The sequence below is a fragment of the Lichenostomus cassidix genome, chromosome 2, assembly GCF_008360975.1.
Source record: "Lichenostomus cassidix isolate B80296 chromosome 2, HeHo_3.0, whole genome shotgun sequence".
NCBI lineage: Eukaryota > Metazoa > Chordata > Aves > Passeriformes > Meliphagidae > Lichenostomus > Lichenostomus cassidix.
The window spans coordinates 103,065,809-103,083,615 of NC_139482.1; the positions used below are offsets into that span (position 1 = coordinate 103,065,809).

The window sequence follows — 17,807 nt, forward strand, 5'->3', positions numbered from 1 at the left end:
TAGCACTTTCCTAATTTGAATCCAGTCACATAAAAATTTCTTAAAAATCACAGCCTTGTTGCTACAGCTTCTCCACCAATGATATTCTTCATGCACAGCTGCTGTTGAAGTTGCCCATGCAAGGAATGGTGTCACTGCCACAGCACCATCCAGCTGCACTGACAAATAACAGTCACCAGCCTGCATCCAGCCCCAGGGAGATTCTCAATCATACAAAATGCTTTTTTAAGTCAGAACTTAGCTCACTCAGTAAATTTCAGTGGAGGAGCTGGAGAATTACAGGATTTTTCTAGGATATAGCTGTCTAACAGCACTGAACACAATTACATTGCTGGTTACAGTTCTAACAAAACAAACCATAGCTTTCTGCTAGGGACCCCATCCTGAGAATAATTTGTGATTATACATGTGGGAAAGACATAGGACTGGGAACTACCAAAATATACAAATTAGACATGTCTTTATGTAAATCTGCAGTAGTCTGAATCCAATTACTCACTCATAGTCACAGCAAACATATAATATACAATCACAAACACACAAAACACATGAAATGCACTAAGTGTACCCAGAGAGACAAAATGCTGCTTCTCTATGAAACTGGATACAGATACATGATTGGAATGTAACATCATGTTTCACATTGTTTATCTGGCAGGTGTAAATATTTACAGAGTTATCTAGTGAGGTAATTTTGTCAAAAGGGTCCACAAAATTTCTTAACTATCTTAAAAATTGAGGCTCCACTTTTCTATCTGTATATGCTGCAATGCAATTAAAAACCAGTAAAACATCAAATCTTCCTCCAGTTGACTTGGATTTCTGCTATTCAAATCAGTGTCAATAAACACCATTATTTTTACAAGTATATTTCAAAACCATTTTAAAAAATAGTAATTTCTTACGATTAGAAATTACATATTAGAATTACATATAGAATTACATATTACAGGTTAGAAATTACATATAACACACCAGAATTTACTGTGTGCCTAGTCATTACATTCTCCTGTGGACTTCCAGTCCAAGATGATGGTCATAACCTCTTGATGAATTGAGCTAAATACTGTAACAGAAATAATTCTTTTATAAAGCATGAATAAAAGTTGATTTCAACTGTATCTAATCTTTCATTGCAACAGAGAACAAAATAACAGCTGTTTTTAGGTGTTTTTCCACAACAGGATTGTAACTACCCACGCCTCCTACCTTCACCATGAACTCAACATGCTGATCAAATGAGAAAACACATTCAGAACACTAATACAAATCTCCACTTTTAATATCTAAGTGTTTCACAGCTGAAATGAAGTTGTACAGGGTGACAATAGCACTCAAATATTCCTCCCCTTTGAGAGAGGAGTATTTCCATAGGAAAATGCTTAATTAAAAATTCATGTTTGCTGCAAATGCTAGACATTTTGACTAGGGAATGAGCTATAATATTCTCATGGTGCAAAACCACAGAAGGAAACAGTTAACACTGATATTTGGAATGTCACCTAATAGCGATAAAACTAATCAGAAACATTTGGATGGAATTGGTGGGAAAACATACGGCTGAGCTCTGTAACTAGATATTAACGTTCAACCTCTTGGGAAATGCAATGAGATAAGTGCCACCAAACCCTAACTGTGAGGAAGGGACCACAGAATCAGCATGTTTCTACATAAGCAGCATATAAAATGTTTACTCAGAGCACAAAGCTCCAAGGCTGGCCCAAAATTCTGTAGTGATTGGAACAAGTCCCATGACTTCAGCAGCCTACAAATTTCTGTCTCCATGGAACAGAAGATATCAAATCTACCCTATTTAACACTTTTATTGCATGTAGATACATTCTCCCTAAATTATGCAGTCTGGTAGTTATATTTATACAGTAATACTATAGTTATACAGTCCCAGTCATCTAAATCTGCAATATACTGCAATGAGAGCACTGGAGTACCATATAGACACCACCCAAAAACACTGCCTAGAAGACGTAATTAAACGCAATCATATTTTTACCACGTATTTTTTATTTTGTAGGCTGAAAAGGCTTCTGATGAAAACATACCTTATTGGCCATTTAGACTACACAGATACAGAACTGGAACCAGTTGATCCTAAGATTTCTGATTTCCAAGCATGCAGGCCTAATTATAAGTCCTACAAGTGGTGGCAGAAATCCAGGTTCCACCGAAATCATTGCAGATTTTAGTGGTTGTCTGTGAGTTTCAGCACACCTGGATTTCAGGTGCCTCCTGTGTAGGTAAGGACAGGATTTAGTGGTCTGTAATTCCAGGCAGGCCAACTGAAATTGTCAACACAGCCAACAGAGACAAAACAGGGCTGCATCTCACCCTAAAGTCATTATTTACATCCTATTACCTCCAGAGCATGCTGGACACCACTGACTTGCATTTGAGCCACCAACACTGCACATCTAAGCTCCCAGACTCACACTCATCCCTCTGAATACATACAGACAATTTAGGTCAGGTGAGTCAAATCCCACCTTTGTTTTTTGTTCTTTTATTACTTTGTTACTACACAGCAGCATTGGCAGCTAGCTTGTGTTCCAGCCCACAGATAAGCCTAATTTGAGAAAAATGTGTCTTTACTAAGAATTTATCCTTAAGGCATTTATAACAAGCAGTGAAAAGATGTTTTGACAGGAGTAGATGAACCTACAGAAGTCTAGTGTTCAGTGAAAGCAAACCATCAAGGCCCTAATTATACAAATCCCAAATATATAATCCAGAAAAAGTCTATTTAAAAAGAATCCTATTGTACCCAGAAATAATTTTCCATTTCGATCTGGCATTAGAGACACTAAGCTGTTTCTTACAGATGGAGTTAATCAAGTTTTATCTTTATACTGCTATTCTTCCTTTACCTGGCATTTTTTCATTCAAAAGTTCATATAAAGTAGGTCAGTACATGTCTTTGCAGGCACTGGGATCTGGGGAATTATATTTTCTTGAAAAAAATGCCAATGACCTTACACACTAATGCCTGTGCCCAGGTACAGCCATCTAGACTGAAGTTCCTGAAAGACCTTGATCAGGTCTTTAGATAACATAATAATCAAACCCAAAAAAACATATCATGAAAAGCAAAGCAGAGAGTGTTTCAAAATTTTTTGTCCTGGGAAAAACAGTTTTGAGGCACCCCTGTGGAAAACATAAAGTTTATGATGAGCACCACTAGCACAGATGACCAAGGAGATTCAGCTTCTCCAGGCTCTCACTGCTCACTGGCTCTTCTCATAAGGGATTTTTTAATAAAGTTTGCAGTCATGTATAGCATGGCAAATATTTATACCAGATCTGTCCTGAGCTAAATCCTGAACAAAAAACTGCTAGTGGCTGAGAGCATTAACAGGGACTGAAACTGAAGGGAATGAGTCAAAACACCCTGCAACCACAGGAGCACAACTGCCTGCTGCGTACACACCCAAGAAATCACCCACCCAGGTCACTGCAAAGAGTGCTTTAGTACCTGACTATGAAAGCACTGTAATTTTTACTAAATGTTTCATAAAATAGGAATGAGCATTAGAGACTAAGTACTTTTTTCCATTGGTTATTTTTACTTGGTATCTTCACACTACCTGGAAAGCATGACAGGAGAAGATGGCTGGAAGAAATTGCTAAGCAGGCGGAGACCTGGCACAGGTGCTTGTATTACTCCTTCATACAAGGAAGGAAGAAAAAAGTTGTTTTGGTCTATCCCTAAATAAAACTGTCGTCTCATCTATTGGTGTCAGGGAAGAAACAGAGAATCATGGTGCCCCAATCAGCTCACAACAGTCTGGTCTCTGGCACTTAATTCTCTTCAACATTGAGCATTACTTCAATGCATCTGAGAGAATCTGGCTGAATTTTACTGCAGAGCTCGTGGTCTTTCAACAAGAAGGGCAGAAGATTACAGGAACTGGTAGAGGACAAAAACATTCAACTATTCTCAGGCAACACCACATGGTTTCATTTCAAAGTCTTCAGAAGTGCCATTGTTTATTACTTATACAGTGGATTTTATGCCACTCAGCTGGAATTCTTCTATCAAAAAAAGATGAGATTCAAACTACAATTTTCTCTCTTGGGAGAAAAACATTTCTTCATGGGAAGAGAGAACCAAGGGACTGCACACTCTGAAATATGACCTATCTTCATACACACATACACAATTCCCTATCTGTCCCTCTCTCTCAGATGCCAAGGATTTTATTTTCAAAAAGCTGACCACTAAAGTCCAGTAGGAAATACCCAAAAGTTTAAAATGTTACTACTCCTAATGTTCATAAATAACAACTAGGTAGGCATCCTGTTCTTTGAGCACAGGATGCATTTAGTAACTTAGAGCCACCAACAGCCTGTGGCAAAGCTCAAGAGCTTCAGTCTTGGTATTTACAATCTTGAATTATCTTACATGGTTGCTTCCTTCCATTTTGTCACAAGACACACCTGCGCTGGCCAAACACATGGTTACAAACCAACAGTAAGCTATTAAAATCCCACTTACATAGAATGGGGTAGGAGAACCTTGAAAATACGGTCCTTTCAAAAGGATTTCAGACAAGTTTTGTAGAGTGGCACTGTGATGTACTCTTAACAGTGACAGAACAGGAACAACTTTGCAACAAGGTGTATGTTAACAACATCATCACCTGCCCCTTGCAGCAGCAGGAACTAAGTTTCTCACCTTACTCCAGGGGAAAGATGAAGTGAGGATGCAGAACACTGCTGCTGATAAAGCTGCCTGAAACGCTGAGTTGCAACAGCATCTCTTCTGTTTCTCTGCCCATGAAATAAGCTGATTTCTAGAATGCTCTAGAAAGAGCTATTGCTGAGACATTATTTGAAAATGTACCCAGATGAAACAAATAACCAATACTTTCACAAAGGCAAGAGCTAACCTGTGGGTCTAAGTGGGACCCTGACTTTGAGAATAAAATGGAGCATTGTTTTGAGAGCTGTTACTTTTCAAGATACCAAGTTAAAAGTGAACCGATGAGGTTCATCGGAAAAGAAAGATGAGATGAAAATGCAAAAATTAAGTCAGATGGGAGTCATAATATCCCCAATGTGTAAAACTGGCACTGCCCACTGTCTAATGGTACAGAATGTTCCTTGGGTATTTGGGTGATTTATGATGAAATACACCTAAACAGGTCAGCAGCTTCCTGAAAATAAAAAGTTATTGCTTTGGCAACAGTTTGGTGCTTAACAGAAGAGGCCTCAGACCTCCAGGTCACACATTTCTCAAACCAGAAAAGCATGAAACACTTAAGTATTTACATTAATGTGAAGTGAGGAGCAGTGTGGGATTTTTTTTTTTTTATACATTATTGCAACAAACTCAAATGATGTGTGAAATGAAAATTCCCTGTCCAGTTCACAGAGAAAAGACTCTGCTGCATTCAGTGTGTGGAGACAGAGATGCACAATTTCAGGCTTGGGGAGAAAGCCAGGAAAACTTACCACACCCAGCAGGATCTCAAAGATTTTTCAAACAAGCACTCCAGGAGACTGAAGTTTTTTAAGTTTCCTTACTGTTTTCAATGCACAAGCCCCTAGGCTAACCTCCCTATGTAGTCAGCTAGCTGGAGCCTGTACAAAGAAATTCTGCTTCATACAAAATACACAAAGTTGGAAAGAAAGTCCTGAAGACCTTTATAGATACTTGGAGGGGAAACATTAAACAGCTCTCGCTTTCCCTTCAAGGTTTTGTGCATCCTGAAAGTTTTTCATATGAGATATGTATTGCTGGAGGCCAGTGGCAAACACAGGCTCAATCTGTGCTGACTTGTCTATCTGAGGTTTGATCCTGCCTGGTGCTGAGCACTCTGACACTGATCTGCATGCCTAATTTCTAGCAACAGAACAGCCTCAGAGAAAACTACATGGGGATTTCCTGTATGTTCCTAGACTGGGGCTGATGTGCTCCACCCAGGTCGTTCTGGAGCTGCCAGATGGATGAAGCCATTGAACTGGACGTCTCATCTGATGGTTTTCAGCAATAAAATTTCCACTTTTACTCAATAATATTTTGTTAACAAATGCTGAATACTGCTTATTAAAAGCTGTGCTTTACTCATAAGTAACAATCTGTTCTGATATTAATGAATACAGAAAACTCATAGTAACATTCTCTAAAGTTATTTCAATCTTGTGCTTTGAATCTTCTGGGCCATGAATAAAACCATTATTAGTTTGGCACTGGGCTTATTTATGTTCATTTGAAAGTATAAAATGACAAGAAGTTGGAAAATATTGCTCAATGTGAGATCTGGAGAGGCTTGCTAATTTAGCTGCTGATTCATTCATCATTTTCTTGGTCATTTTCTAAATGAAATAATGGGTTTGCTTAGTACACATGTATCATTAGTGTTAAGATGAGAAGCTTACTCTCAATCCTGAAATTCTCTCCTCACAAGCTAAAGAGAGATGACCGGGCTTGAGCACACAAATATCTTTACTCACATGAGCGTAATTAATGGGGGCTGCTACATGAATTAGGAGATCTGATAAAACATCCTTTCTTCAAGTCCCTGAGCAAACTTATCTAACTTTGAAGCTGGTTCTGCTGTTAGCTGGAGGCTGTGAGGGGATTGCATGACCTCCAGAGGTTATTACCAATCTAAATTTCTTTTCTATTTGATTTACTGCCTCAAAGGCAGAGGTCCTGTTTGCAGTTCTGTAGCAAAGACAGAAACCCAGAAAACATCCCTCTGCTTCAGCCACTTCAGACTTTAAAATCAAAACCTTACTTGTGAATGCAGCTTTCCCAAAAGTGCTGGGCCATAAATTGGAGCACTTCTGGTCCAGCCAGGTGTACCCACACACTCTACAGAACAAGAGGCAAAACAACCAACTGCTATAACAACATCCCACCCTGGCTATAATGACCAGAGGATGTCCCAGACAAGCCACAACCCTAAAGAGTGTGTAGGATTTAATGAGAAGTGCAACATATTTTTTCTTTTAGAAATAGATGATGCTAGCAGTTACAAATTGCTATTATTGCTAATCAAGTTACCAAACAATGCATAAGAAAGCTAGGAATGGAAAATTCACCACAAAAGAAGTGGTGAGGGGTCTGTTTTCTATAAAGCAGTATTAAATTTCAAAACATTCAAATTCATTTTAGTGAGTATAAACACTAATATTTTTGTACCTTTTAGCCCAGTGACCCACTAATAACAAAGTTCCTCCTTCCTTTGCCAGCCACAGTTTCAAGAAAAATAAATCAGGAGCCCCTCATACTTCAAAGGGGACATACTTCAAAGGGCATTTCTGCTCTTTCTTTCTACTCTCTCTTCCTATCTCGTAAGCAGCCACACTTCAACTCACATTCATCTTCGACACCTTAATCAGCCAAAGCATTCACCAACTTTTCAGCAAGGAAATGCACTATCGAGCCCAAGTACCTATAAAACAGTTAAACAATGAAGTGCAATAATTTCCTGAATTTCAACTTAACATTTCAGGAAATACACCCTGCAGCCAAAGTGTATTTACAGTTAACACTCCTAGAAGTGTAGTCATTCCAACAGGGGGCTTTGGGGGTTTTTGTCTTCAGACAAATTATGTTTTAATGGGCCTAAAGGGCAGATAAAAAGGGTTCATGCATGCATATGATTTTAGGCTTAATCACCAGAGCTTTCTATTTCTCAAAAAAAAAAAAAAAAAAAAAATCAAAGGCAAATCAGTGCTGACTATAATCCATATCTGCAATACACCCTCTCTTGTCTGTAAAGAGAACATGGAATTCAGGAGTACACTGCAAGTTTAAGGCAGTGAAATGCTCCCATATACACTGCACTCTAAGTAATTGTTATGCATAACCTAGACTGTACCTAAACACTAGAAGGGCTCTTTAAATCTAGTCTTAAACTAATATAAACCAACAGTAAATCTACTGACTGATTAAAAAATAGACCTAATAGTACTTAAGTACTAATAAAACACACACATCCATGATACAGTTAAGGAACTCTTTGTTTGATTTGGATCTCACTGTCCCCACTGTCTGCAGCTGAATGAGCTCTTAGAAAAAACATGAGTATCGAGAGGAGACTACACAGGGACTGCACTTTATTCCCATGAATATCTGCTATTTAGTTCATTTTAAGATCACTGTGCTAGTGTATAAAGGGAAAAAAAAGAGAATAACTTCCACAAAGTCCTCACAGTCATTTCTTTGTTGTTTTATACCTCTTTCCTGTCCTATTTTTGTGAACATTAGTTAGCAAACATATATAAACACATTTTAGTATTCAGACCACTACTCCTGAATTAAACAATCCTTTTCACAGGAATGAAATTAGGGGTTTGCAGGATTTGAGGCATGTATTTCAAACTTTCTGGATTATCACCTTTCTTACTCTGCCAACAAGAGAAGGTATATATGCAACTGAGAGAAAAATAAAATGACAAGTTATACACAGTTTTGAACACAATAAAATTTCAAGATTTTGATATTCCACTTTCTCTCAGTGTTAAGCAACTGGTGCTGTGACACGAAAAAGAATATTTTATTGTAAGAATAAGGAATATTTTATGTTACAAACAAGGAATTGTTTTGCAGTTGCCATTATGGTTATGAAGAAAACAACAGTGATGTTCACCAAAAAAAGTCAAATAGAGGGAAACAAAGTCTTATGATAAGTATCTAATTCCATTTTCAAAAGAACAAAAAACCCCCATGAGACTAAGACACAGCTGGTGAGACCAAATGTCTGTTCAGCCCCATATTGTCTCTCTGACCGCAGCCAACTCCAGATGTTTAGAAGCACAAGGACAGACAATGCCATTTCACAGAACCACAGAGAAATCTGGAAGGGATGGGACTTCTGGAGGTCGTGCAGTCCAGCCCCCTGCTCAAGCTGGGCTTCCCCTTCTTACTCCTACCAACAACCTCACACTCTCAAGCAGTTTCAGTTCAGGAATTTCCTGAGCTAGAAGCAATGCCTTTGCACTTTCTTCATTATCTACTAGCAGATAGTCCATGAAAGTCCTGATTTACCGCCTCTGAAATTCCTTATCTTACTGCTTGGTGATTTATGTCTTTAAAGAGCTCAGTTTCAACCCCTCCTCACACCTCTGTAGCTCCAGTGTGGAGATTTCTAGGATAGAGGGCACACCCCATTACACATCCATAAACTCAGTCAGAAGTCCAAAACGGCCAGTTCAACACTCCAAGGAGAAACAAGGGAAATTACACAAGATGGTGTTACTCAGCTGTCTGCTGTCTTTGTTTTTTCCCCTCAAATTCTAGTGTTTATATAGAGAAAAGTGGTGTTTTTAACAAAAATAACAACCCAAACAAATAGAAAGCAGCACATTTGAATGCCAAACACCCAACACCTATTGTCAAGAGCCCCAGGGTGGCAGCGTCATCAGTGTCTGAAGTTCTATTTCAGTAGTATCCAGGATCTTGCAGTATCTGTCTCATCCTCACTGTTCCATGTCAAAATAAAAACTAGTTACTGCAGCTTTATTGTAAAACAATCCTCATCACCACGTCAGCCCAAGCCTGAGCCTACAAAGATCTATGGGTGTCTTTCCAGTGACTTCTGGAGGAGCTGAAATGGTTTCACAGAGTGCATATTGCCCAGACCCTTCAAATAGAAACGTGTAAATATTACTGCTTTTCAAGTGGAAAAGTGAGGAAAGGGGATTTGCCAGCGATTAGCCAGCAGGTGAGATCCATCTGTTCCCTGATGCCTGCTGTACCTGCTGCAGCACACCTTGCCATAGGTGGCCACTCCACGGACTACCACATGGTCACACTCGCGAAGATCAAAACCCAACGAGCAACTTTACATTCCCCCCCGTAAAAATCTCAGCACGGGCTGCTCCCCTTGCTGGATAACAGACAGGGATACACAGACTGTAAAGGTGCTGGCTCACGTTCCTGGCTCTCCCTTTACGCGCCGATGCAGCAACACAGAGCTACCACACAAACCGGTTTTGAGCGCGGCCGTGCCCTGGCAGCTCCGGGCCAGGAGCTCTCCCAGCAGCGCCTAGGCGCTCCCGCCGCCCGGGGAAGCAGCCCGCGTGCTTTCCGCCCGCCTGCACGCCTCTCCGAGCCGACGAGGTGTGCCAGCGCACCTCCCTCTCGGCTGCGCGGACCGGCCACTCAATCTGGCTCTAATTAGCTGCGGCAGCCTGATGTTCGCAATGAGCGAGCGCTTTGTTCGGGGCGCGCTGGGGAGCAGGGGCGGTGCGCTTCCCCCTAACCCCAGCCCTGCGCTTTTCGCGCTGCCGGCAGCCACCCGAGCGCCGGGCAGCGGCCGCTTCCCCCCGGGGCTGGGCAGTGGGTGGCCGAGCGCTCTCCCTGCCAAGGTCGCCCCTGCGCTACTTACACCAGGGTGGGCTCGCAGGGGAATTGGTTCCAGGCGCACTTGTACTGGGCCTGGACGTAGCTCTCCGTCCCGTCCAGCACCGAGCAGCTCACGTTCTTGTTCACTATGTAGGCGCACCAGTTCCTGCGGGAGAAGGACAGTGTGGGTCAGGCACCCCGTGCTCCGCAGCCCGCCCGGCCCGGCTCGGCTCGGCTCGGCTGGTCCCGCAGCGCGCCCCGGGCGGGCGGTACTCACTTGCTGCGGGAGCCCGGCCGGGAGTACGGCAGGTGCGGGGTGCCCTGGCTGAGCCCGGCGGCGCCCAGGGCGAGCAGGAGCGGCAGTGCCCATCCCGAGGGCGGCGCGGGCCCCGGGCTCAGCTCCATGGGGCGGCGGGCAGCGGCGGCGGGCGAGCGCAGCGGGCCGGTGCCTCTCCGCGGGCTCCCTCCGTCCGTCTGTCCCTCCGTCCGTCCCGCCCGCCCTCGCCCGCTCCCAGCTCCCTCACTGACGCAAATCCCCCCACCCCGTTTCCGCCCTCCACGGCGGCTCCGCACCCCCCTCCGGCCAAGGAGCCGCTCCCCTCCACCCGCCCGGCCGGCCCCGGCCCCCCGCCCCGCTGCAGCCCCGGCCGGGCAGGAGCGCTGGGGCAGCCCGCGGCCCCGTGTGGCGCCCTGCCGCTGTCAGCCGCTCCCCTCGGGGCAGCCCCGCTGCCCGGCCCCTGCCCGAGCTGGCCGGCGACAGCCCCCGAACCAGTTTTTCCCACTGGAAAGCTGATGGGAGGAGAGGTCCGGGCGGCTGGGGAATCGCCCACCCGCTGCCGGGGAGCCGGGGTGCTGGGGCAGAGGGCAGCCTGCGAACCGCGGGGAAGGGAGCACTGCGTTCTTCAGGTGGGGTCGGTGAGCTCCCGGTGTGTGCCGGGGAGGCTGAGGCTGGTTCTGCCTTGTGGCAGCCCTGGGATCTTGCCTGACACCAGTGCCACAACGTGGGCAGTGTTCCCTTGCGTGGCCCGACGAGGGCTCATTTTGCCCCACTGTCAAGGGAAGGTGCTGGCGGCTGCCTCAGCCAGGGGTGTGCAATAAGCGTTCATTCGTTCACTGGGCAGAGAGAGAAATGGGCATTCAGCTTCACCCAGCTGTTAAAATCCGACTCAAGCACCTTGAGTGAGTGGCCTTGCCCATGTGAGGCTGTCACACCGAGGTCAGGACCACAGGAATGTCCCTGGGTCCTCCTCAGCTCCTGCTCTTTTGTGAGTTGGGTTTTTGGGCTGAGGCAACACTGAACAAAGCATCGAGGCTGGGCCACCAGTGGGAAGGAGGGGAAGGGAGAGAACATTGTTTGGGTGGAGGAGAGTTTGGGTGGGAGATGTGGGAGCAGTGCCTGTTGCTCCTGCTGTGCCTGACTAGCCCCAGCCCTGCTCACACTCTCCCAGGCCTCCCATGGCCAACAGCAGCTGCTCAGGCTTTCCCAAGTCTCACATGCAGGCAGAGCCAGCGGCAGGGCTGGGTTCTTCCTTCTGCTCTAGGCAGCAGCCTGCTGACTTCATCGTTTGCCCTGACCTGCTGAAACAGGCAGATTTCATCTGCCAGTCTTACTGTGGGTCTCATCCAACAGCTTCTCTCAGCCTCTGAGTCTGCAGGGAAATATGCTTTAAATGCTGAGGTCAAAATGATGCATTCAGACTGGTTTTTAGAATCTGTTTCATTGGAAATGTACACTAAAGCTTCCTGTCCCCAAGAGAAATGTGTGCCATTACAGATGTGTAGGAACATTTCACTGGCGATAAATAGCAATGGGAAAAGATGAGATGTTGCCTCAATCTGTCCCATTTCGCTTGAAACCCTTCTAATGCTCTGCAGCTGCTTTGAGGAGGGTAACACCTCACTGTCTTAAGAAATTATGCTTTAATCTTAAGGGTTAAACAATTTCCTGTGCCACTGTTTGCATTCACAGAAGCATGTAATTCGGGTTTCGTTTTTTGTGCTGGCAGAAATTATCTGGAGTTTCCCAAGCCTGAAGAGAGCAAGACTAGAGTTCAGTCCCTAAAAAGCAATGAAGAAGACTTTTTCTTCCTTTTCCCCCCACCTCATTCAGCCAAGGAACTCATGAAGTTGGTCCTTTTCCAAAAGTGATGAGCAACATGGAAGAGCTGCATGTTGTCCCACAAAGGGAAAGTCATTAAATAATGAAAGACTGAGGTCATGCCTGTGTTGAGAATGACTGCACAGTACAAAAATTAATAGACTTATTTAAACAAAATGAGCATGAAGCAATAGTATATTACCATATGCTAAACACTGAGTGTATATTTTGGAGAAGGAAGATAAATCAGATGTTACCTGATTTGCCATGAAGGCACCCTACTTACCTGTGAACCTCAGACTTGATTGCCTGAGCAAATATAGCATGGGGCACCATCAGAAGGAGAGTTTTTAGAGTCCCTGCTTACCCCATGGATATGACAGATAATGAGCCAGAAGCTTCCTACAACTTCAGGACACTGTCAATATTTGTTCACTCAAAAACTATGCAAGAGTCTCTCCTGATTTCTGATACATACTTGTCCTTTTACTGTCTGGATCAACTAGTTTGTAAATATTATGAATCAAGGCTTTGACAGCATTTGCTGCCATTTCTTTAAAAGGCTATGTAAGACTTCTTCCACTGCAAAGCACAGTGCATTTTTGAGTTTGTTTCATTTAAAATAAACCATACCATGAAAAACAAAACCCTGCAGGACCATTCCCTTCTCCCTGAAACTAGAGCTCTGTGGGAACTTGAATACAGGTGCTGTTGCAGAGAGTGAAGTTTTAGAGTGGCTGCACAGTCAGTAAGGAGTATCAGCAGAGGATGAGTTGTGCTAGAAGTATGGAACTGAATAGAAATGGATGAACTTGGGCAGATGCACAGAGCTGACCTCAGCTCCTCTGATACTCACACTGGGCCTGCAATATCAGCTGATTCAACAGTAACCAGTACAGAAACTGGGCTTTGCCAGGAGAATCTTCAGCTCAGGTGCATGCTGAAGATGTCCAAGCTCTGTTCATGGCTGCATGTTTTCTGTGGGTGTAACTAGCTTTGTTTCACAGCGTAAGTATGAGGGTTGATCATGTTCTCAAGGAGACAGAAATGTTCACATTTTGTATTTCTGTGCTATATCCTCTCATTCCTAAAATTCACAGAAATCCCAAGACAGATGATTCTTACAGTACATGGAAAGCATCCCTCCACTCCTCCCTACAAAGGGAGCTTGTAGTCTGTGAGTGCACTGAAGGGAACTTCGATGACTGGCGAGCTCAGCACACACATCCTTGGGAGACAGAGTTCAGCAATGTGAGTCCATAAATCCTTTTTAAAAGTTTTAAAGTTCTTGTTTCTTTACTAAGCAGTCTGGCTGTGTATCCAGCACCAAGATCAACCGCACTTTCGTACACCATAACAGGATAATGATGGGGAAACAGCAAGGGTCGTGTGCAAGGGCCTTCCAGAGAGAGAAAAGTGCAGTGAGCAGATGGGCAGACTAAATAACAAAAACATTACCAGAGTATTTACTGCAGAACTCCAAAAGAGAAATCTGTCTCTAGTGGTGTGGTACATGGAATGGGAATGGTGGTCTCCCTGCAGTTTACCTCTCTTATCTATCAGGGCTTTTTTTTCTGCAGATTTCAGCAACAAATTGCTTTGTGAATTCTGGGTTCCTCTTCTTCCAGTTCACTGCTTCAAAACATTGCCAAAATAACCTGCGGTGAGTGGTTTTCAGAGAGGTGTTTGTACTGCCTTGATGCTTCTCTCTAATAAAAAAAGTCTCTCATATCAGGAAATGTCTGTGGTGCAGAAGGTCTTTCAGGTATGTCTCACTTGCCATCAGATGTGAGGAGCCAGCCCATAGCTGTGTGTAGTCTGGATTTACATTTGGTGCTGTATTAACTCTGTCCGTGAGTCAAACAGGTCACAGTGTCCCTCTGGAAAGATGAAACTGGTTTTAGGGAACAAAGAAAAGTTTGAAAGGAAGCTGTAGGAAACTGCAGGCTAAAAGAGGAAAGCTTGGATGGAGGTGTATGACGCACGCTGGCTTGGATATACCAGGAAAAGCACTCTGTGGGGAAGGAGGAGTTTGAATGGTGCTTTGCAGGGACATGATACAGCCCTGTCCCGTTGACTTGGCCTGGTGTGTATGTCATTACATATTAATCTTAACATTAACATAAACCTTCTAATTTGAGTCTAAGATTGATGTTCTGCAACTTTTCCACTCTCAGATCAGACCATGAGCTTTGCTTGCAATGTCTTTAAAAAAATCACTCCCCATCACAAGAGGCGGATTTCGATTTTTAAATTTTTGTATGTAATCATCTCAATAAGGTCTGCCAGACACATATTGGGCTGTGAATACTTAATGAAAATTAATTACTGAATGAAAAGTAAATAACAGTTAATAAAATTACTATTTATAAACATGTTCACTTAGAGCAAAAAATCCAAGCACTAGTCAGGGGTGAATAAATAAAAAAATGAGAGAAAGGAGAGCAGAGTATTTTGGTTTTCTCTTTATTGGAGAGCCACCTTGGAGGGCTATAACCGTTACACAACCACAATGATTTTATTTACTCGACAACGAAAGGTCTATAGCAGTCATCCATCCTAGGAGCTCTGGAGTATGCAGAGAAGTAGCCCATATGGTTCTGACCAGTGCTCAGCCACATCTTCTCCTTGCTGTATTTGCCTGTCTAGGTACTGACAGTGGGGTGTTGCAGATGTTTCAGTGCATGGGTGGGCAACCTGGCAACTACGGCCTTTCTTCCTTGGTGTTATTTCCTTTTTGAGAAAAAACATTTGTGCTAATTTTATTTATTTAAACAGAAAAACAAATTGGTGTATTGCAAAGAACCCAAACATTGCCTAGTTGTGGAACGCATTAAGTGTTTTTGTTGAAACTGATGCTCTTTATAGTCACAGGTATGGTTTTGGCTGGAGAACACAATGAACAAAGGCTATTCCCTGGGAGCAGCTCTCAGCACACCATCACAATCTGCTCAAGGCCTCAAGGTGGAACAGCAGAAATCAAAATGCATTATTCACCTGGAAGAATGATCTGCCTGAGTGCTGGAGCATGGTAAACCATAAGTATGGTTTCCACTCTTGTGGAACATCTTATCTGCTATACTGAATGGTTGTGACAACTAAAGAAATAGTGGGATTAAGGTCTACACTGCTTCCGTACAAAAGTTAAGTGCTCTCTTATATTATTTATTATAAAATATGACATATCGTGCACTGTTACCATGGTTTTCTGAGCACAGCAAGTCTGGACATCACAGTATGGAATGACAATCAGAAGTAAACATTTCATTACTCCACAAGATCTTGCAGTGAGAGCCTCAGGCTGGCTGGCACATGTGCAAAGGTGGAAAAGGTTAATGAGTACTGGAATCAAATCAGAAGAGATTGGCATTTCTGGGCAGATGGGATGTTGATGGGAGGGTAAAGGAGATAGGGGGAAGAGGTTTATTTTGTGTCTGCTTATCTTTGATTTGGTGAAATTGCCAAGTGACTTCAAGGGAGAAGATGCACAATGTTCTTTTGTTCTTTCCACAGCTACTGCTGCTCTAACCTGCACATACAGTAGGACAAAGCTGGTTTGTACAAAGCTGCGGTTGTTACCTGTGCATAAGCCCTTCAAAAACCTGCAGGCAAATTGCTGAAACATATTTAGAAGACTGAGCCTGAAACTGTATGCATTGCTAACCCTTGCTGTAAAGAGTTTATTCAAATCTTGCTTTTTATGAAATGAAGAACTGTCATAATTGTTTTGGTATCTCACTTTTGATGGAAGTACACATTTCAGAATAAAGAATAAAATATTAATTAATTACTGTGCAGTCCTTACCTCCAGTACAAAGTAGTTTCCAGAGTTTCACAGCATGCACTGCCCTTCTCAACGTGCTGCTCTCTGATTGAAAGTGACAAATTTCAGCTTTCTTGATACATTAGAGAAGAGCTGGAATGGAGTGCAAGGGAGTGGCACATGGCTTTACAGTGTTTGGGACAAAGATGTCAGCAAATTTTTAAACAATTACATTGCTCTGGATGAAAATTACATGATTCTGAAGCTTGAATTTCTTGTTCATCAGTTTATCCAGTCAGTCTCGTTGAGTTTGAACTAAGAGAGAAAGTTATGTAAGTCTAACTACAACAAGTGCAAGTTTCTATGCAGACATTATAACCTCAGTTTAGGCATGATAGATGTTGGTTTATTTAAAGGAATTGATTAAAAATGTAGTCTGTCCACTTGAAATTAAAATAAGAAGGTCTTCCTGAAAACAAGAGGCGGAAATTCTTTATGTTGGCAAGACCTAACAGTGTGATTCACAACATTGGTCTTAATTCCTTGGAAAAAAATAACTCCTGGCCTAATTATTTCCCAATAAAAAAAAAAATGAAGGAAACCTTCTCTATGTTTCTTCTGATTCTTATCTATTTTGCATTCGAAAAATTTACTTAATAATTGTCTGGGTTTATTCTACAGATTTTTCAAGAAATTATTCTTGATAAATGTTTCACATTGTATCCTAATTGTGTGTCCAACTGTGTATTAATCAGACTGTGCAAAACACATGAATTGGATTTCTCAGGGCTGCAAATAAATGAACTGGTGATAGCAGTGCTCTGCTCTGATCAGTTAAGTAACATCAATGAGCCAACAGCAGCATCCTCAAAGTAAGTAAGTACTTTGCTTCCACCAATATTGATGGGAATTAACAGTCCTCATCTGTGTGAAAACTAGGGATTAAGCACCCAAGATTTGTTTCAGTCAAACCTCTGCTGGATAACATCACTGGATACCATCTCTGTGCATTTTGTGCCTCATTCTGCCACCTTGTCTTGAAAATCTCAGGCAAGAATCAGTAGTTCATGAAAAAACACCAAATATTCTGTTTCCAGACATGCTGGTCTAAAGTAATTCCATGACTTGGGCAGCAAAGTCCATGGAGGACAGGGAAGTACAGATGTGTTTTTCCACAGGAAATAGCCTTGTTGATTATTTGTTTCTAGTACTGGGAGAGACTGAGTAGGTTTAAATACATGCCTACTAAAGAGCAATAGCTCTGTAGTTAATTACAATTGGTAGACAGTGAGGAGTATTTAAATATGTATTTAAATTCACTCACTGTGATATTTCCATTCTGTATCATAATATCCTTTAGATAAGGGAGTGTTGATATATATTGGTAAATAGTTAGATTTTAGAACATCTCAGAGATTTCAGCAGTATCCTTAAGTCATTTATGAGATGAGTCCAGATTAGTCTTGAATTTCCTTTTTCCCACCTGACATCAAAACCTCCTGGTGAGGATGGTGACACCATTTCCTCTGATTCTTTAAATCAGATCTTGCCCTTCAGCATCCTTCCTGCTGCAGGCTGTGCAGATGAGTGTTCTTGATCAGCCACAGACTTGTATCCTCTTTAATTTGTCT

The 17,807-nt window shown here is 42.7% G+C and overlaps 1 protein-coding gene across 1 annotated transcript in view; it reads right to left on the reverse strand.

Annotated features, from left to right (window-relative positions):
- The window catches only part of EMILIN2 (elastin microfibril interfacer 2), a 37,895-nt gene extending 27,081 nt beyond the window's left edge, over nt 1-10,814 (reverse strand). The window contains exons 1-2 of the mRNA XM_085052633.1: nt 10,593-10,814; nt 10,359-10,481 (exon numbers count right to left, since the gene is read on the reverse strand). Of these exons, the coding sequence (XP_084908759.1) occupies nt 10,359-10,481; nt 10,593-10,720 (251 nt within the window). The 5' untranslated portion in view covers nt 10,721-10,814. The remainder of the gene's footprint in view (nt 1-10,358; nt 10,482-10,592) is intronic.
- Between the last annotated feature and the right edge of the window lie 6,993 nt (nt 10,815-17,807).